The sequence below is a fragment of the Perissodus microlepis genome, chromosome 11, assembly GCF_051167445.1.
Source record: "Perissodus microlepis isolate ML-2025 ecotype Zambia chromosome 11, ASM5116744v1, whole genome shotgun sequence".
Lineage (NCBI taxonomy): Eukaryota > Metazoa > Chordata > Actinopteri > Cichliformes > Cichlidae > Perissodus > Perissodus microlepis.
The window spans coordinates 18610371-18631168 of NC_140471.1; the positions used below are offsets into that span (position 1 = coordinate 18610371).

The window sequence follows — 20798 nt, forward strand, 5'->3', positions numbered from 1 at the left end:
AACCTGCAGATGTTAAATAGTGAGGGGGTGACTGGAATTACACTGAGTACAGAGACCCCTCTCAGAGCCTTTGCTGCAGTAAAAAGAAGAAAAAAAAACCCCATAAAAACAAATATGTTCGACGGAAACCTAAATCAAACCACACTGAATCACACTATTGGGAAAAAAAAGTACAAAAATACATGTTTGGGCCCACTTAGTTTTGTTTTCTTTTACCAAGTTGCTTCTGTTTCATTTTAAGTTATAAAATGAATTTTATGCAAACAATGACATATTCTCTATAGCATGAAGATGTTTTTATTTTACATGAAACACAGACCGTTGTTTTGCATATGAAAGATTACATTACAAAGTGTTGGAGTCACACTCAGTATGTCTGCCAATGTCTTACTGTACTTACTGTATATGTTTCTAGTAAGGTTTTGTCATTTTGTTTCATAGGTAGCTAGATAGATGCAGAGCATACATGTTGTCATCCCTGTTGGACTGTGACTTGTTTCACACTTTGCAGCCATCCATCATGTACTCCTGTACAAAGTCATTAAACTCACTACAATAACGTCTATTAGCACTTTTGGTACATTCTTTTGAAGGCTTTTTTTCAACCCAGGTGTTTGCTTCCAGCAGATACTGCATCCTATAAAAAATAGTGCAATGAAAAAAATTATTCTTTGAAATCTTTCGTTAATATCACTGATATACTTACATTCCACTTGTATCTTTTGTGGTGCCATCTTTGCCCATGATGAGATACTGTTGCCCCAAGTCTAGTTTTCCTTTGCAGTGAACCCTCTTAGCAAACACTCGGACAGAGTTCTTACTCACCGACACATCGTTATCTAGCAGAAGGATTATAATTATTATATTAAAATAAAGTCTTCAAATAAACTCAATAAAACACAACAATAAAGGTCACTGTTAGAGCTAATGCGTGCAATTAGTTCACTTACTTGATTTGAGAACCTCAGTGATAAGAGTGGTGTACAATTCAAAGTTACTCTTCACAGAAATACTGGAGACCTCAACAATGTATGCTGGATAACAAAACAAATAAACAAATAAATAATTAATGCAGCAATTAACACAAAAAAATGTTGACAAGCTAACTAGGAAACAGTTACTATTTGACGCTTTTTACATAAATGTCTTGTTTAGAACACTGACCGTAATCTACGATAGGGAAGGAGCAAGCATGTTGGAAACGTATAGTCTTCATTTCTTTCTTTTGGTTGGATATTTTTTGTAGGGTATAGCAGGGTACTAAAAAGATGAAAAAAAGACACTTTTAGTTTTTTATAGAAAATTAAAAGTGGATATATTCACAAGTACTTCTCAATTAAATGCCCCAAAAACACAGCCCAGCAGTTATCCTGTAGTTCTGTTTGCTGTTTTTCAGACAGTTTTCTGAAAATGAAATAATGATCTGTCCAGCTGAACTAATATTTTTTTTTTATGTCATCCAGGTATTTCACTATAGACAGGGCAGTAAAATAGCCTAGAATTTCACAAAAGTGTAAAATGTAAATAAAAACAGAGTGCAACAAATTGGAAAACTCATAAACCTATATTTTCTTATCTTTACGTATTCTATTTTATCATTATCAGGGTTGTCCGGGGGGAGGACAGGTTGCCAGTCTGTGACCAACATAAAGAGATAGTCATCTATTCACGGTCACTTTCATACAAGTCTCAGTGTCAAGTCGGCATCTCTGTGTTATACTTCCTGTTTTACTTTGAAAGTCTGTGTCCTTTGTCAATGCATTTTGCTTTGCTTCCTTTGTTTTGTTAAGTCTGATTTGTCCCAGCTGTGTTACCACCTGTTCTCAGGGCTGGGCTGGGACAAAAAATCGGCCTGGGCATTTTGACTAGAGACTGGCCCAACAGGTATTAGAGGAAAAACCATAAAGCCTTTGAAAGAAATCAAACACTGTAGTGATGTACACTGTCTTGTTGGTATATGTATAATTTCTATACATTTTACATCAGATAAAAACTTTGGTTGTAAGATTCAGATAATTATTTGTTAAAAGCTAGACATTTTAAATGAGAATAAGAAAGAAAAGTATTTCTTTGTGCCCCCCTTTTCCTGTTAATGCCCAACTTGGCCCCCTGGCAAAACTTGGCTAGACCCGCCCCTGCACAGTTACTAGCTCCTGGTGTTATTTGTCTCTCAGAGACAGTTCATAACTTCCCTTCAGTTCATTCATGTCACCTAAAGGGTAAACCTGTTTCTCCATCACCTTTTCAGCTCTGATGATTGTGTAAGGACATCTCCTGGTTTCATCTTCACGTTTCCCTCTCACCAGGTATACAAACCGATATCATGACCAGCAGCTTTTACAGCTGTGGCTCCAGCAAACATCAGCTGATACTAGAAAGCAATACTAAATAAATTCTAACAACAGCTGATCAAGCTTAAAAGTGCTGCTGTTGTTTAGCTTAACATCCGCTGGAAACTCCGTCATGCTAGTTAGTAGCAGTATGAGTTATTGTAACTGACTGTAAAAAGTTAGTACAATGAAAATAAACTACACCTAAACTTGGTTTATATCTGACCCAGATAGACTGCAGTTCAAAACTTCTCACCTGAAGTTCAGTGGGCTGTATTTTTTTTTCTTAAAATGGTACACATTCTCAGTTTAAACATTTAATATCTTTTCCGTTGTATTTTAAATAAAATATGACTTTAAGAAATCTGAAAATCACGGCATTCTGGTTTTATTTACATTTTAGATGGCCTTTTTACATTTGGGGGTGTCATGGTAATAAATATTTTTTTTTACTTTCTGCACATTCGCACACGTCCTCTGAACACAGTTTGGATACCATCTTGCTTCTTTGTGGTGCAGAGTAGAACACAGTACACTTTCTGTCTGTAAGAAAAACACATAGTACTATTTAAGAAGTCCTATTCAATAAAAGAGATCACATATGTGTTTGTATAAAGAGAGAAAGAAAGAATGTCTTACCTGGTTCATAATAATCATAGAATGTGGCTGGAGCAGGCTGTAGAAGCCCAACTGGTACCAGTTGTTTAGCTTCAAAACTAATACATTCCTCATCCTCTTTCACCTTCACAGAGATAAAAAAGTAAATCTAACATTTGACATGTACATTTATTTTCCATAACCTGAATTCATCCATACCTCGTTGAAGTAAATCAGAAGTCTTCCAAAATACGTCTCATAATGGTCAATGTAATGTTCAGGTGAATCTTTTAACTGTGGAAAAAAAGAAAACAATTTTAAATTTTTAGCAGAAAAAAATAATCTTCTGAAGGTTCAGTGCGAGTACAGGTCATTCCAGTTTCACATGTAACTTTTTATTATAACATTTTTGATGTGCTCCATGAACCACAAAAATGTATTTATAAAATATTTTTTTGTCTTGATATAAATGAGAAGGCTGATACCACTCTTATTTCTGTTCATTAAATATAGCTAACTTTAAAGAACTTTTACACATAGATAACGAAAAGATCTAAAGACTAAATACGTTTTTTCATAGATATAATATAGATATAAAAATAAATAAATAAGATAGATATTTCGCTGTAACAGAGAAAACTAAAGGCTTGTATTTGTTTACTGTAAAATTGCAAAAAAGTCTTATTAAGGTTATCAATTGTGTTTTTAAACTTAGCACGAAAAGTAAGGTCATTTGTGTTTGGTCAGTTTTTTCTTTGTTGTAACAATACGTCTTGGCAATAAATCTTATACTGCTGGAAAACCTGTGATTTAGCCTTAATTCATGCCACATTTGTAAGCAAAATTCCTTTCTGGGTTAAGCAACATTTAAGCATGCAGGCTGCTCTGCCAATGCCAACCAGCTTATTCTTCCATTGACTCTTGTTTGGTGTTGTCTATTGAATTGAGTAACTGAAATGTGAAGCAAAAAGACATGTTTGCATCTTGCAACTTAATTCATTTGTTTCACAAATATGGGTTTCAGCAGCATGTGGAAGAACCATACACAGCTATAAAAGCCTGGCACCTCGTCCTCATGTTGGTCAGCAGCCTGGTTACACACTGCTGTGGGATGGTTTCATGGTCTCATGCTGAAAACACCAGCTGATAGCCACCTTTGTGTAAACACTAAGTCTGATTACTATTGCTAATTTCCTGAGTATGATGAACTTACTTGGTAGTAGTATAATGTAGTTTATACAGGCTCACCCCTTCCATAAAGGCTTCTTGTCTTATTTTATGTTTATTTTTTTACATTTTTGTTATTTCTGATTATCAATCCAGTCCAACTTTATTTGGCTCCAGCCTGTCTCTCTCAGACACCCAGGAGAGAGAGAGAGCATACATGTTGTCAAGATTAAAGACAATAATAATAATAATAATGGATTGGATTTATCTAGCGTTTTTCAAGGCACCCAAAGTGCTTTACAATGCCACTATTCATTCACTCTCGCATTCACGCACTGGTGGAGGCAAGCTACGGTTGTAGCCACAGCTGCCCTGGGGCAGACTGACAGAAGCGAGGCTGCCATATCGCGCCATCGGCCCCTCTGGCCAACACCTGTAGGGACAAGAAGGGAGCGGGTCCAGATGGCATCAGCTTAAGGGTTGTCTGCGTAGACCAACTGTGTGGGGTGATGGAGCACATCTTTAACCTGAGCTTGAAGCTGGGGAGAGTCCCACAGCTCTGGAAAACCTCCTGTGTTGTACCAGTGCCAAAGACTCCACGTCCCAAGGACCTCAACAGCTACAGGCCGTTGGCTCTGACATCCCACCTGAAGAAGACCCTGGAGCAGCTAGTCCTGGCTCAGCTTCAGCCCCTGGTGAGCTCATCACTGGACCCACTTCAGTTTGCCTACCAACCTGGCATTGGAGTGGATGTCATTCACCTCCTACATCGTTCCCTCTCTCACCCGAAGACCACTGGGAGCACTGTGAGAATCATGTTCTTTGATTTCTCCAGTGCCTTCAACACCATTCTTCCCATGGCCCTGAAGGACAAGCTGGAGAACACAAGAGTGGACCATCACCTCACATCATGGATACTGGACTACCTCACCGACCGACCACAGTACGTGAGAACTCAGGGCTGTGTGTCAGACAGGGTCATCTGCAGTCCGGGGACCCCACAAGGAACGGCATCTCTGCTGTGGACAAAAAGAGACTGAACAGTCTGATCCGGAGGGCCAGCTCTGTTCTAGGATGCCCTCTGGACCCAGTGGAGGTGGTGAGTGAAAAGGAGAATGGTTCATCCCTGTTGGACAACATCTCCCATCCCATCCAGGAGACTGACAGCACTGAGCAGCTCCTTCAGTGGCAGGCTGCGGCACCCACGATGTGGGACGGACAGATTTCACAGGTCTTTCCTCCCCACTGCTGTCAGACTCCACAACAAAGTCACAGCTGACCAAACACACACATCCACAACACTAAGTGCAATTCTCTTTTTCTGACAACATTGTATTTTATTCTGTTGTATATAGTATTTTATTCTATTCTATTGTGAATAATATCTTATTCTTATTATCTTATTCTATTCCAGTGTTTTTTCTTAATTTTACTACTGTAACATTGCACTGTTCAGTTTCTGCTGTAACAAAACCAATGGCCCACATATGGGACTAATAACGGTTATCTTATCTTATTTCATCTTATTTAAAGAGCACTTTAAAAACAACATGGTTGTTTTTTCCAGTAAAACAGTGATAAAAATTAAAAAGCATACATTAAACAGACAACAGAAAATTAAATAACAATAAATAAATGAAAAAAGATAAGTGAATATTAAAACATGAATAAAATAGAAAATAAAATATACAATAAATAAAATTAACAAAGTAAAGAAGATTAAAAGTGACCAAAGACTGACTAGAACTGACTACTAACTCAGTTCTAGTCAGCTAATTCTGCATTACAATAAACAAGGCGAGTGGTCACAAATGCATATAAAACTCTCTATAAGTCACAAAAAGAAAGGTTTGACTTTAGAGAGATGCCTCAGCTGGAAAAAAAAAGCTATATATATGACCACTGTATTTATTTGTAAATCTATTTTTAAGAGCTGAGTCAATTTTCACTTCAAGGTTGGTGGCAACTGGTTTGACACAAGGATGTGAGAGGACCCAAGTCAGACGGTAGGACACTAGGGCCACTCGGCCCAAATATAATGACCTCATTCTTTTTTTCATTAAAATTAAAAAAAAAATAAAAAATCAGAGCCAGCCATGCTCTGATATCCATAAGACATTCTAAAATAAGTATGAGAGGGGTAGGATCATTATTTTTCAGGGGTAGGTAAATCTCACAGTCATCTGCATAAAAATGAAATGAGACATTATGTTTTTTAATCATGAGGCCAAGAGGAAGCTGCCAAAGGTGTAATAATAACAGAAGGGTCATAAGAAAGGGGTAAGATAAGTGCTCTAATAGTTAAAATCTTGTCAACAAAGAAATTTTAAAAAGCTTCAGAAGTTTCAACAGAAGCTTCTGTACAGTCAGATTGAGGAGGGTTAAGAACAGAATTTAGAATAATAAATAAGACAAGGGGTCTATGGCAGTTGTTGTTAATAACACCTGCAAAAGAATGACACCCCAGCACTTGTATTTGTGTCACAGTGCAACTGTGACAAGTATTGCCTAAAATAAATGTTAAAATGAAGCACACCACATGCAATTCCCCTTCAGCTTGAAATAATTACTGTGGCATCCAGAGTTGTACATGTCTGGAAAATCTTCTCTCACTTTGTATTGGGAGTGATGGTGAAGGAGAGGAGGAAGAAAGAAGTACTAACCTTATCCAGGTCCTCAGTTTTAGCCTCAAATCCACTCAATAATGTGATATCAGCAATGGCCATTCCTGTAAGATTCCTCTTCTTACTATGACCATGCAAAAAAAAGAAAAGGAAAAAATGGACATTGAGAAAGATATTGATCAAGAAGTCAGGGTTTTTTTTTGTCTGGATAGCTCATACTCTGAATTCAGTCATGAAAAGTAAATATGAATTTACTGGATCTAATTTATCTAACCTGACACAGACAGTGTAGGTAACAGCCTCATTTGGACTAATGTTGTTATCAACAGTTCTCCTGTATCGGATGTGAGCATCAGACCCCTCAATGGCTGTTCGTCCCAGGTCTTCCTGGTCTTGTTTTTCATCATCATAGTCATAGTATTCATAATTTTCTATTATTGTAGCTAGATAGACAAAGATTAATGTAAGACTGTAGCTTTTATAAGCAGTTGTGATTTGTTAGCATTTACAAATCTCACCAGTGTACTTCACTTTCCCCTCCACTCTGACACTGATAGACACCTGGTCACAATCATCCTTGGGTTCCAATAAATGGTAAGCCTTAACAATCTACAAGGGACATTTAGAGTCAATTATAGATCTGATTGATAATATATAAAACAAAGATGTGAATCCAACATACTTTAAGCTTAATTTCTCCTTTTCCGATCAGATGCACGGTGATGTTGTTCCCTGTAAATTTCTAGGGCAACAGAAAAAAATTTAGAAGGGGGTTTCATCTTATACAGATATGTCTGAGTGCATTGCTTTATGATACCTTCAGGCTGGTCTCCACTTTTTCCTTCTTATTTAATAGTTGAAGTGTTACAATTTCATTCCTTCCAGTGGATGTGAAATCTGCTTTCAGTTTTGGTTCTGGACTGGGAGGCTTTTTTAACTCGTACTCTGCGAGGGCTTCCAGGGCCATGAGGGTATCCTGGGAATGGTAAGAATTCTTATTAATATAATGGTTGACATGTCTTCCCTGACAGTGAATAAATGGTGTTAAACAACAGGGGAAACAGGAGTTCCACACAAAGATGGATTCTCCAGCTCTAGCCTAATCACCTGTGTTGACTTGAAGCCTCCATAATAGTTTTCTCTGGAGTTTAACCAACAGGCTGCTCTCTCTGCCCAGTTTATATGCCCAAGCTGAACAGCAGTTAGAAGGACATAGGCTGTCGTCTCTATTGTGATAGCATCCAGCTTTGGGCTGTCATTAATTGCCCAAAAATAACAGTCATTTGTTCCTAATAAAAAAAAACAAACAGAATAATTATACAAAAATTAGACATTATATGATAATATAGGAAGAGACAGCACATATAATTTGGTCATAGTAATAGATTATTGTATGTATAGAGCCCACACTCATTTGCTTGTACTGGACATGCCTTTAATAGCCGCTTCTTCCACTTTTTTCCATATATGTGAATGATCTGTTGTATTTGGCATGCACACTGAGAGGCAATAGGCTGTAATGGCGACAGCATAGGGATGCTGCAGCTCCTCTACGAGTGACTGGAGATATGATGTTGAAGAGGAAATACTTGGTCTCTGGAAGAGAATAACATAAAGCTGGTGAATTATTTTTTGCCCATATTTGTTGTGAATTATGGGCTAACTGTGGCAAATAAAAATTAACAATTCTCAATGTAGCATCAATTATTTTGTGTCCCTGAACCTGATGAATGTCCTGTTTTTATCTAAATAGCAACAGTAATGCTAATATATAGAACGTTTTTCACAGGACTCCCTGCAGGTGAAACACTAAGTACATCCTGACGCCTTTCATAGGAATGAGGAAGGTAAGCAACCTAGTGCTTCTAATTAAATGCACCGGAATAACTGATCATTTGTGAGCGTGCTCACCACTACATAAGCAGGAAATCTGGCAGATGCTTTTGTTATTTTTCTCTTTTGTGTAATATTCCATCAGAGTTTATCATTTAAATGCTGTTAAACTGCAGTCTGGACTCAGATACCAGACTGACTACAGTTACCCAGTTGTAGTCAAAATTACTCAAAACTAGTAAAAACAGTACAGTTGGTTTTTAATATCACCACTCACCACTTTATTTTGCATATCAGGCTGGAGAAATTCGACAGACCGGTACAGTGCAAGAGTTATGAAAGCAGTCACTGATGCATCTTGGTCTTTGTCTATCTAGACACACAGATACAAAGTTGCACTCAGATCACTGTATTTTGGTTTGTTGTATTTAGATCTAAATGGGAGACAAATTAAAGGAAAAGAATGAACATTATAAAATGCAGTGCATTTGCCCATCACATGCTGCCAGAACAGCTTTAATGTAACTTGGCATTGACTCAACCAGTGTCTGGAGCTCTGATAGTAAAATTGTATGTTCTTCTTCCAAAAATATTCCCTTCTTTTTGTGTTTTAGTTAGGTTTAAAGATGGTGACTATGATGACTATTGCAAAGAAACCGCTGCCATCAGGATGGAAATGGGCCAACCAAGGCTTTATGACTTTTCCTTTAATTTGTCATCTGTTTATATATGTTCTAATATGCACAATACATTAATTTTGCGAGAATTTACCAGGGTTCCTTTGTGTAACACAGGATTTGGGTCACTGAATGACCCATCATGTTTCTGGACTGAGAGCAAGTAACTGACTGATCCTCTGATGTCTAATTTAGTGTTCTTCCGTTCTTCTTTAGTCTGAAGCTGAGTCACAAATGAAAGCATTTTTACTATAAGGGCAGTCACCCTGAGGACATGAAAAAAAAAACAAATGAAAAGGTTGATTCATTATTATTCATAATGGAGATTTAAAAATATAAATATAAAGTGAGATTCAAATTACTACTTTACATCCAAAACTAAAGAAGAGTTATATAAACCCATACTCACCAATTACTCGATGGCACATAACTCAATGTGCCATAGGCTCCATCATGCCTTCTATAGCTTGTGATGTGTTTACTGCCTAGCAAAAAAAGTACACTGTGCTTATAAAAGTGTCAGTTCATTACTATATATCTAGTATTTCAAGTATGATTTTTTTTTTTTACAATAACTTTAACATATTTAATAAGGTTATGTATTTTTTTTACCTTTATTCTATTGATTTTTTTACCACCGTCAAAAATTGTAATCTTTTTTGTTTGCATAATTTTTTCCAACATATTTGAGCCCTCATAGCTTCTGAACTACAGGAGATAGCCACATGAAATATTTTAAGCTAAAAACACATTCAAGCTCCATTTTTGGTTTATTATGCACCCAATCCAAAAATAATAATCTAAAAAGTCCTGTATTTGTTCATTAGGATTTGTTCTTCAATTACTATTGAGCAAAACTTTACCAATTTAATGATGCATAGTACAGAAAAAAGCACTCACATCCTTAATGTTTTACTTGCTTTCTGATAAGTCACTAGAGAAAACTTTTTTTAAAAAGTACATGCTGTGTATACTTGATGGTGTTGTATTACCATGTGGGACAGGAGACTAGTTAAATTGAGCTACAGTATATTTCAAGAGCCTGTAACTCAGCTCTAACATCATTAAACTAAGGTGAACTTCATGCTAAAATATTTGTTCATGAAATCCTTAGGAGAGGTCAAATGGTAACTTTTTTAAGATCTGGATAATTGTATGTAGACTGACCAGTGAATCTATAAATTATAAAACAGTTTTAATTTGTAGCATATTTAGCGCCTAATAAGGATATTTTTTCATGTCTTCCTACCTTGCTCAAGTTTATTAAGAGCATCCTCTCTGCTGCCAGGTGGCAGCTCAAACCACTGCCGACTCAAGTCAAGGTACCGGAAAGCTAAAACTGTAGGTCCCAGTTTTGACATTGTCTGCTCTAAACATCCAGTTGGCAAAACAATCATTTCAGCAACCCTTTCAGTAGAAAGAAGCTTTCTTGCATATGAATCACCAAAGCCATTCCCTGTTGAATGAGAGGAATTAAATAATAAGATGTCAGTTACTTATAAAAGTCAACAAATTTTATGTCTGTGTCTCAGTGTATACCTTCTACTGAAACAAATATATTGGAGCTGGAGTCAGGGACTGTGTTATCTGGTAAGGATCCGTCAATAGTGATAGTCTTTGTGCTTCTTCCTATCATAACAGAGATAAGTATAAAAAGGAGAACAATAACTATGACTGACATTCAACTATCCATCAGAAATACTAACCCACTCACCATCTAAGTTATATACACTGGTGTTTTGATCTCTCTTTTCTAATCCTTCTTTCTACAACATAAGATAGAAGACAACCAGTTTATAGTATGCCTTGTTTTTGGAACTCAGACTGCCATAAAAGTATCTTATACATTTCACTCACCTGCACATTCAAAGTTTTTTCTATTGCATCTATTCCGGAGCTATTCTTTATATCATAGAGACGTATTTTGATGGGTATTGAACCAGCGACCATGGGCACAGCAGAGAAGGAGACAAACTGAGAGGATTGGGGTTTAAGAGTAATGTTAACGTAAGATGATTTCGTGGCTGAACCAGGAGAGCAAAGTCCTTCAGTTTGTTCCATGTGCACTGCCACCTGTGAACATGCAGGTGTCCAAGAAGACAAAAAAAATCTTTACTTATTCCACACAAAGTAGTTACTGTTTCCAGTGACACTCAGCGCTGATGTTGAGGTTAATCTACCTGCAGTTCGGAGTCATCATAGTTGTAGATAACAGGTGAAACCGACAGCTGCTCAAATTTTTTCACAAATGAAGGCAGTGTCAGAGACACAAATAACTTCTTAAAGGCTCTGATCTCAAGTGGCTTATCGACACAGAAACCTCAGTGAAACACAGAATTGAAGTAAGTTGCAGTTAAGGAGCTCCAGTCATATATTTGTGATGTGTTTATAAAGGACAGTTATGATTACCTGTGGATGGAGATAATGTGACAACCTGAATCTCCCATGTGGTGATGGAATCAGGAAGGCGCAAAGAGTAGCTACAAGAGTTTTTGATGAAGAGAAATCAAATTAAATCAAATCAATCAGACAAATGACACAGTTTATACTGGGGTTCAAAGATAAGCTGCTTAAGTGAAATAATCACACATTATTCAAGCAACAACAATTAAGATGAGTACATAAACAAAGCAACTCCATGGTGTCATTATGCATCGAACAACTGTATTTGACTGGAAATGGATGTGTATATATATATATATATCAACACCTACGCCCTACCCGTGATCAGGTACCCTGCTGGGGTAATAGGCTGGCCAAAGGAGGAGATAGAAGCCACTGACATCAAGACAAGAAAGCTCCTTACCATGCATGGAGGGTTTCACACCAGGTCCAGCACCCTGAAGCTGTACGCTAAGCGGAAGGAAGGGGGCCGGGGACTGGTGAGTGTCAGCACCACAGTCCAGGATGAGACAACAAACATCCATGAATACATCACGAAGATGGCCCCAACTGACAGCGTGCTCAGTGAATACCTCAGGCAGCAGAAACCCAAGAAAGTGGAGGAAGACGAGGAACCATCATGGAAGGACAGGCCCCTGCACGGTATGTACCACCGGCAGATAGAGGAGGTGGCTGATATCCAGAAATCCTACCAGTGGCTGGACAAAGCTGGACTGAAAGACAGCACAGAGGCACTAATCATGGCAGCACAAGAACAAGCTCTGAGTACAAGATCCATAGAGGCTGGGGTCTATCACACCAGGCAAGACCCCAGGTGCAGGCTGTGCAAAGATGCTCCAGAGACAATCCAGCACATAACAGCAGGGTGCAAGATGCTAGCAGGCAGGGCATACATGGAACGCCATAACCAAGTGGCCGGCATAGTGTACAGAAATATCTGTGCCGAATATGGCCGAATATGGCCCAAGGGTGGTGGAGAATGACCGAGCTAAGATCCTGTGGGACTTCCAAATACAGACGGACAAAATGGTGGTGTTTAACCAGCCGGACATAGTGGTGGTAGACAAACAGAAGAAGACGGCCGTAGTGATCGATGTAGCAGTTCAGAATGACAGCAAAATCAGGAAGAAGGAACACGAGAAGCTCGAGAAATACCAAGGGCTTCGAGAAGATGTGGAGGGTGAAGGTGCCGGTGGTCCCAGTGGTAATTGGAACACTAGGTGCAGTGACTCCCAAGCTAGGCGAGTGGCTCCAGCAGATCCCGGGAACAACAGCGGAGATCTCTGTCCAGAAGAGTGCAGTCCTAGGAACAGCTAAGACACTGCGCAGGACCCTCAAGCTCCCAGGCCTCTGGTAGAGGACCCGAGCTTGAAGGATTGACCGCCCACAGGGGCGAGTGGGGAATTTTTTTTTTTATATATGTGTGTGTGTGTGTGTATTTAATGTGTTAATTGTGATTAATTGATTTGAGAGAGAAAAACGCGTAAAAACGCACTTTGCATTCAAAGCAAAGAGGAACATATGTCGATGCACGATTTCCTGGTATAGCGATTACACTGATGCACATCAGAGCTACAAAGAATCAGAAGAAAGCACATTGCTAGGACTGATTGGAGGCAGATTTCATTTCAAAAGACTACCCGACAGAAGTCTTGTTAAAAGCATGGTTTTGTGCACAAAGGAGTTTGCATACCATTGAAGCACTTCAACTTTATGGTACCATCTAAATGCAAAACACAGAAACTGTGGGAGCTGTTAGCGCTAGCAATTTACATACCAACAAAAGGTGTCGGCAGCCCAAACTTGATGAAAGGACTGGCTTCAGGACAAAAACTCCATGAAGGGTACTGCCCCTTGTGGCTGTAGCCAAGCATCTCACTGATCACTGCTGCCGTGGTGTAGATCATCTTGTTAGTCTCGGTAATGGTGGCTGTAGGTATCGTCCACAGTGCTGCATTAACATAGTCTAACAGACCTTCTGAGGGTACTTCACATAGACTTGGTAACCGGCTACGGGGGATCCAGGTTTCAAGCTTGGCCATGATCCTATCTTTCAGGTCACTTCCTCTCGCACTCAACGATCCTTCTTCTATTGCACTTGGTGCTTGGTACCCAATCTCGGATGGGGTTGATCATATCACCCTCCTGACCTGGCATTCTGGCTCCCCCTTGCCTTAGCATTTGTGTTGTACCTCGTCAATCTCTAGCTGTGAGAGCCGTCCCTTCTTTCGAATGTGTGAACACTGAGCTACTAGTTGTTTTGCCGTCATTGTGGATGTTGGGTATCGAAGATTCCATAGGTCCCTCATCCTATTCATGTAACCCCTTCCACGAGGGTTACTTGTGTAGTAGCATTCCAACAATGCCCTATTTTCGTCTCTTGCCCACCGATGCCTTCTTGTTCCAGTAGCCCACTTCTTGTCAGGGTGCCCTGGTTCCTCAACACCTGACACGGACCTTGTTGATCCGGGCAACATCCAAGCCGGCATGCCTTCATATTTATCTGTCTTGCTCATGTCTGCAGTAGGCTCGCTTAGCATGGGAGGTCTAGCCCAGGGTGGGCAATCTCAGTCCACGAGGGCCGGTGTCCTGCAGGTTTTAGATCTCACCTTGGGTCAACACACCTGAATCACATGATTAGTTCGTTACCAGGCCTCTGGAGAACTTCAGGACATGTTGAGGAGCTAATCTAGCCATTTAAATCAGCTGTGTTGGTTCGAGGACACATCTAAAACTTGCAGGGACACCGGCCCTCGTGGACTGAGATTGCCCACCCCTGGTCTAGCCTTAGGACCCTTACTGGATACAGACACCCCAGGCGGGAATCGAACATGCAATCCTCCGCTCCAAAGGCATGTAGTCTACACACACACACACACACACATATATATATATATATATATATATATATATATACATATATTAAAGGTACATTAAAAATGCTTACGTTTCTTTGTTGGAGACGTCAAATTCCACAAAACCAAAGCTTGGAGGAAAATATCTTCGGATATACTGAAAGGTTTCTGAGAAGAACTCCTCTATATCAGCAACGGATGCAGCTAAAAGCCAGAAAAAGTCAAAGTCAGTCAAAGTCAGACTTTGATAATTAAGCTACAGCTATTAAATGCTACTCAAGATGATTTTTAAAGTGTCAGCATAAAGTGTCAGTTTCATCTCACTCCTGCCAAATCCTTTTTGGAGTTCTTCCTGGATCTTTTTTTGTCTTAGACGCTCGGCTTCAAGGCAGCACTTTAAAAACACTTCAGCACAAGTTGGATTTTTTTTCACTAGAAGGACCCGATCAGCTCTTTCCCGACATGTTCGTTCCATCGGGATTCGAGAAAATCCATAAACACAACAGTTTTGCAGCTCTTTCTCTGTGTAGTTCAATTCTAAAGAAAACAAAAGACACATTTAGCATGTTCTTGCAAAAAATATTTTATACCATCAGACCAAAGTTTTAATACTAGAATCTTCTTACTCAAGGCCATCATTTCGGGTTGAAGGTCCGCTGAGCGTCTTTGTCGTGTTAATGAAGAATTACAACCAAAATCTAGTAGTAGGAGAGAAGCAGGAAAGCAACAGAAAAATGATCAGAATGGAATGAAAAAATGTAATACGTATTTATTAGCTGTGGTTTTAGGAAATAACCAATAACCAGAGCTGTGCCCGCTCCTATGTATATTTTATTGGATTATTTCAATAATGTATTAAAAAAGTTTCAAGGAGTCATCAATTTGGTGGATGATATAATTACACACTAATCAATTAAATAACCTCAAAAAAATTACCTAATGTTCCTTTAACTAAATGAAGAAAAACTTTTTCTTTTTTTTTCTTACCCTTTCTCCACAGAAACTGGTCATTAGATACAGCAGCCAAGCCATTGTCTAGTAGAACTGATGCTGAGTCAGGTCCTCCACCATAGGAACAACCCAGATCATATGAGTTCATAGTAGAGAATACCTGACAATTGAGAAGAAAAGCTTAGACTTACTACTATGATTACCTATAAATTACAAAAAGTATAAGTATGAAAGTAGTGTGTGAGACTGTAACCTGTTTGGATGTGAGTTTATTGTCAGCATTGAGAGCGTAGAAGGCCTTATCCACAGCCAGCAAAGCCACTTTTGCTCTGTTCCCATGCAGATCCAAGTCTATCTTTAACTTTGTGTTAGGTTCAAAGGTACCTTTGAGTTGTACCTAAATTAAGACATTTAAGATATATCAGGATCTTTTTTTGTTCAGTCAAATAAAATTCAAATAGTACTTCTAAAACCAAAATCAAATAATTATATCAATATAAATACATGTAGACAAGAGTAAATCTATTTTATTTAAATATATGCTATGTTTGTACACTTCCATTAGATAAATATTAGTTAAATATTTGTAGAATATCAAGGTTTAAGTCAAGGTGTGATTGGACAAAAATGTTGAATGACTTGTATTATCATTTCCTTTGAGTGTGTGTGTCTCACTAATATTCATAGGACATATTACAGTGTCCTGTAATGTTCTTGTCCAAATACTTATGGAAGTTATAGGTTAACGAACAATAAAAAAGGATCCAAATGAATAAGAATGAACAGATTTAAGCGCACACATTTGAAATAGTTTTGCTTTCTCTGCTCGTGCTGCACTTTTATCTGTTCTGTTTACTTACCTTGACATTTAGCTCACATTCATCCCTGACATCTACCCACACTGAATCAGCTATGACGTGACCGTTAGTGTTGTGATAGTAGCCAATCACACGGAAAGATGGAACCATATTATGTGTTATCTGCAGTTGGAGTTTAGCTGATATACCAAGTGGGAGTGAGCCGGTGTTTACTACAATTCCCCGGCTTAAGACCTGAAACAAAGACAATTAAAAAGTGTTTAATCAAGACAAAATGCTGCTCCTTTATGAGAATACACAATATTGCATTTAGTCAGATATTTCTGACCATGTAGTGTATATATCCACTGCGTGGGCTGTTGATGGTGTTGAATGTTATGGTAAGGAATTCATTCACAGAGTAGATCCTGCTGGTAAAAGTCATGTAAAGGTAGCTGTCATGTTGAGAGGAAGCACGTCGTATTATTTTTCTCTCTCGTAATCCATTTGTAGAAACCTGTTGGAGGCAGATGAACAAACAGTTAAAACTGGAATCAAATCTGTTAAACAACACCTTTGAATAAGGTTGGGGATACTAACTTCAACTGTAATATCAGCTTTATCATTAACATTAAAAGTATTGAACAGTGCCCCCTCTTGATCAGTGGTGCCTTCCCAAGGCTCTGATGGTGGTAGATTAATATTTACTGGCACACCAGCTGCTGGAGAGCCATCTGGCAGACGCACGAGCACCTATATGAAAAACAAAGAAAACTGTTATATTAAAGAGCATTACAGTAATTTGTGTAACTATTTCCATGTGTTAGTTTCAGACATACCACCACGTCCAGTGGATATCCAGGAATAAAATGAGATCGAGTCCGAGAGAGGTCTATCGTGTATTTGTGGGCGAAGATTCGCAGGTAAACTTCTGCCTCTTGTATTTCACCACCTAGGCCAAAAAATGTACACAGTATTATCAAGAAAAATAAAAGGTCGCGTTAATATTTCTCCATGTCTTAATGAGTTTATCAATAGATTTATTATATTGGAACTTTTACTTATTAAATGCAATAATTAAATGTAGCTCCAGAAATTCTGTATTATGCACTGCTATATGAAACCACATTGTTTACAACAATTAAATACTCTCTAATATCTATGATTTCAAATAAAATAACCAAAAACAAACTCAGATATATTGATGAATGTAAATGTCTCCTTTACTTTGTATGTTTGTGACAAACACTCTCAAAAACAATCGATCTCCATTTTCCTGCATCTTAGAGAGGGTTGTTTTCAGCTGCCTCTGAAGTTTTGCATTTGTCTCATTTAACAAAAGAGAAACCTTTGCATTTCCATCTTTGACCTGCAAGAAACAGAGAAGTTTTGATAAAATGAAACAATAATGGCATGCAGTTTGTTACTCATTTTAAAATTAGGTGCATTGTGAATTTTGGATGGATTTCCTCACCGAACCGGTCTGCTCCAGTCCCTTGATAAAAGTCATTTCCTGACCACCAGAGCCATCTTTTTTTACAAATCCAAACTGGCAGTGATAAGCACCTTTAACTTTTTCACCATGTGTGTACCTAAAGAAAACAACTGTTAACTGGAGCAAAGATAGTCTAAAAATGCAATATCATATTTACACTTGAGACAGTCAATCCAAGCATTAAACGGTCTGACTCAAGCAGTGAATATTTTTTGTTGCTGAATCCAAGTTAATAAAAAGTTTTATTATTTTCACTGCATAGGAAATAATTATGGAAGAGAAAATGCCCAATCTCAAACTCCAAGTTTTCACCTGGTAAGTGATCAGAGGCTGCAAGGACCATCATGTGTCATAATGAGTCATTATGTGACATTAATTTCATTTTTCACACAAAACAATGTACTGTAGCCATTTTAGGGACATGCTGTTTGATTTGAACGCTATCTAGTGCCTTGTAGAGTCGCCGTGAGGTAACTTTCTAATATTACACCAAACCCTAAAAGCTTAGCTCAGAGTAACTTTTTTTTTTCTCAACTAGTGAAACGTGGATCAGGAGGTACTGCAGGTGGTGGAGTCCATCAGAACCCCAAAAACTGCATTTAGCATTGGAACAAATCGTGCTACAGTAGACTTGCAGATTCCCTTACTTTTTTTGTTTTTCCATTCCATGAGTGTGCTTATTTGAATACTGGCAGCCCTTGGTCAGGTAATGACTTGGTTAAATGGTTAAACTGTTCTATTTGTTAAAAGTCATCCTGCTGATAAGATGTTGACAAAATCACCCCAATGCCAAAGCCTTAGCTTTTAACATTTTCTTGACATGAATTTGCAAAGAAAGAGTTAGTTTAATGGAAGTAAAATTAGCACTTACATTGCTGAGATGGTGAATTGAAGGTCTTTATTGGTCAGCAAAATATATTTCGGATCCATTACGATGTTCACATCAAAGCTTGGTAAAACTACAGTTGGTAAATAAGTTATGAGAGTCAAAATATACTTTCTGTGAATTTAAAAAAAAGATCTCAATTGCATGAATCAGTTTATAGTAAACTTACTAAATTTCTGAACTTTGAACTCTCTGAAGGCAGCATTTGCTTCATCACCCTCATAGTATGCAGTAATCTTCCAAGTACCCGTTCTTTACGAACAACAAAGTATAGTAAGTGTCAAAATTCCTTGACATCTTCACTGTCATTGGAAATTTGTAACCTACTCAGAAACGTCAGGTATGAGGAATGAGTCTTGAAGTACTCCTCCCTTTGCAATCTTCATGATTTTCATTATTCTATTTCCAGCAGCATTCTGTCATAGAGTGACCAAACACAGACCAAGACAAGAAAGAGTGAATATGTTTCTGTCTTTCAAACTTGTATTACCAAAGACATTTATAAAGAAAATATATAATATTAATAATTATAACTCACAATTACTGATATGTGGACAGGTTCCTCATGAGGCCTCATTGTGTGGTCAAGAGTGAAGATTCTGTACTTCACTAAAAGAATGATAACATAAAAGGAATATAAAATGTATTTTTCACAAAATAATCACTGTTAGGTAAAGTCTGTAGAATTATTTAATTTTCTTTTACTTTGTTTCTACCTCTGTCTGCTGGGTTATAAATTGGCTGAGCTGTCTGAATGAAGATGTAGCCCCTGTGTTTTGACACCAGAACCCTTGTTAACTTCGTGTTGGGTGTGAAGGATTGGCTCTCTGCCACGAGCATAACGTAAGAAGGAAATTGAGGCAATCCTAACAAAGAATCCATGTTTAGCTGTAAAGATGTAAATTATAAAGTTAGGGTAAAGTGGGTAGTAACATCTCAGTCCTGTCTTTTATTGTTTGCTTTTTGTTTGAGTGTGAAGTTTGCATACCTTGAGCTCAGCTATTTCAATCTTGTCTTCTTTAGTGCACGTAACCGTTTTCATCTCAGACACAACAGTACTAGAGATCTCATCCTTCAGGTAGAGCTTAACAGGTTCGTTAAGGTGACCCGGTCCCATCTGAACAAACACTTTCTCATTAACGCCCACGTGAAAGACTTTCGGGCCTGAGATGAAGAATCTGCACACAAAAATGAAAGATAGTGAACATTGTATCTTTTAATAATCTGTTTCACATAATCTGATTTTTAGATAACTATGCAATCTGCATATTTGATCGTATCTTACATTAAGTCAAGTTGATTATTAGGAAATAAATATGGGAATACCAACATATGATTTTTTTTTTCATTTGTAAGGTTATGAAATTGTTTGAAGACAAAAACTTTAGTTAATTCTATATATATTTATATATATCAGTTAAAATGAGTAGACATCAGCCATTAAAGAGTTACACTTCATTCTTCCTAAATTTACCTGTTTTGTGCTGAACACTCCGCGATCCATATCAGCAGCAGTATCACAAAAATGTGGCACTTCATCGCGCCGCTTTGATTACTTTGCCTGCTTTGACACAGACTTTAGATTAACTGCTGTTTTGTAAGTCACTCACCCCTGTTTCACAATATCTGGATCTCATTAATGCCCTCCCTCTGTTTTTTTCTGCTGCAGATGAACAGACTTATAAAACTTAAAACCAATTACAAAACTTTAAAAAATGCATGCATAAACACTCAAGGCATAATATGATAACGGTTTAATACTGCTAGATATAGCATGTTGCTCGATATATGCTGTTGTTTAACACACAATGTGTTTTTTTTGTCAATTATTAAAATTATTAAATCTATTTTTTTTTTTAACTTTGCACATTAGGTTTCAATAGACCACCAGACCAACATTTCTGACAACAAGCTGTTTGATTTTATTAAAGTCCGTTTTACATTGCTACTTGGCTTGCAGCCTGGAAAGTGTTCCTGTTTCACAATGTGTAACCATCTCCTCATTGGTCAGTTGAAGCCAGATTTCCCTCAAGTCATGTGGTTTACAAGAAATCATGTTTGTTTTTTCTGTTTTCCTCCCCCCCTAGCTACCTTTGAAACTAAATGGCTTACAAATTATTTGAAGAATACAGATTAATTGTTCTCTTTTTCTTTAGCAGTCATAGAGTATTTGTCATCTCTTT

The 20798-nt window shown here is 37.9% G+C and overlaps 1 protein-coding gene across 3 annotated transcripts; it reads right to left on the reverse strand.

Moving 5' to 3' along the window:
- Window positions 1–272: 272 nt before the first annotated feature.
- LOC146377566 (complement C4-B-like) lies at window positions 273–20209 on the reverse strand. 3 transcript variants are annotated; one of them, XM_084943762.1, is made up of 41 exons: window positions 20090–20209; window positions 19604–19793; window positions 19332–19503; window positions 19154–19224; window positions 18943–19031; window positions 18785–18867; window positions 18601–18688; window positions 17709–17826; window positions 17462–17603; window positions 17074–17186; window positions 16835–16987; window positions 16584–16751; window positions 16298–16489; window positions 15691–15834; window positions 15474–15597; window positions 15113–15184; window positions 14811–15023; window positions 14579–14690; window positions 11638–11708; window positions 11409–11548; window positions 11086–11301; window positions 10943–10994; window positions 10768–10857; window positions 10478–10684; window positions 9638–9713; window positions 9323–9494; window positions 8829–8924; window positions 8152–8314; window positions 7826–8007; window positions 7536–7694; window positions 7401–7460; window positions 7237–7327; window positions 6993–7161; window positions 6758–6842; window positions 3147–3221; window positions 2970–3072; window positions 2784–2873; window positions 1165–1260; window positions 951–1034; window positions 707–839; window positions 273–637 (listed from the first exon to the last, which is right to left on the reverse strand). In XM_084943762.1, exons 1-41 carry the CDS (start codon window positions 20152–20154, stop codon window positions 499–501), a joined length of 5058 nt encoding a protein of 1685 aa, XP_084799888.1. In that variant the 5' UTR covers window positions 20155–20209; the 3' UTR covers window positions 273–498. The 3 variants fall into 3 exon arrangements, with proteins under 3 accessions (XP_084799888.1, XP_084799889.1, XP_084799890.1); XM_084943763.1 differs by lacking the exons at window positions 273–637; window positions 707–839; window positions 951–1034 and having other exon boundaries at window positions 2727–2873; XM_084943764.1 differs by lacking the exons at window positions 273–637; window positions 707–839; window positions 951–1034; ... (2 more) ...; window positions 2970–3072; window positions 6993–7161 and having other exon boundaries at window positions 3145–3221.
- Window positions 20210–20798: the final 589 nt, after the last annotated feature.

What these genes read in the sequence shown, in the direction of transcription:
- LOC146377566 (XM_084943762.1), bottom strand. Translation starts at nt 20,154, where the DNA reads ATGAAGTGCCACATTTTTGTGATACTGCTGCTGATATGGATCGCGGAG. An exon ending in AAGTGGAGACCAGCCTGAAG is followed by an intron (nt 7,461 to 7,535) that starts GTATCATAAAGC and finishes CTGTTGCCCTAG; the next exon opens with AAATTTACAGGGAACAACAT. An exon ending in AAACTGAGGACCTGGATAAG is followed by an intron (nt 3,222 to 6,757) that starts GTTAGTACTTCT and finishes TTTTTTCCACAG; the next exon opens with TTAAAAGATTCACCTGAACA.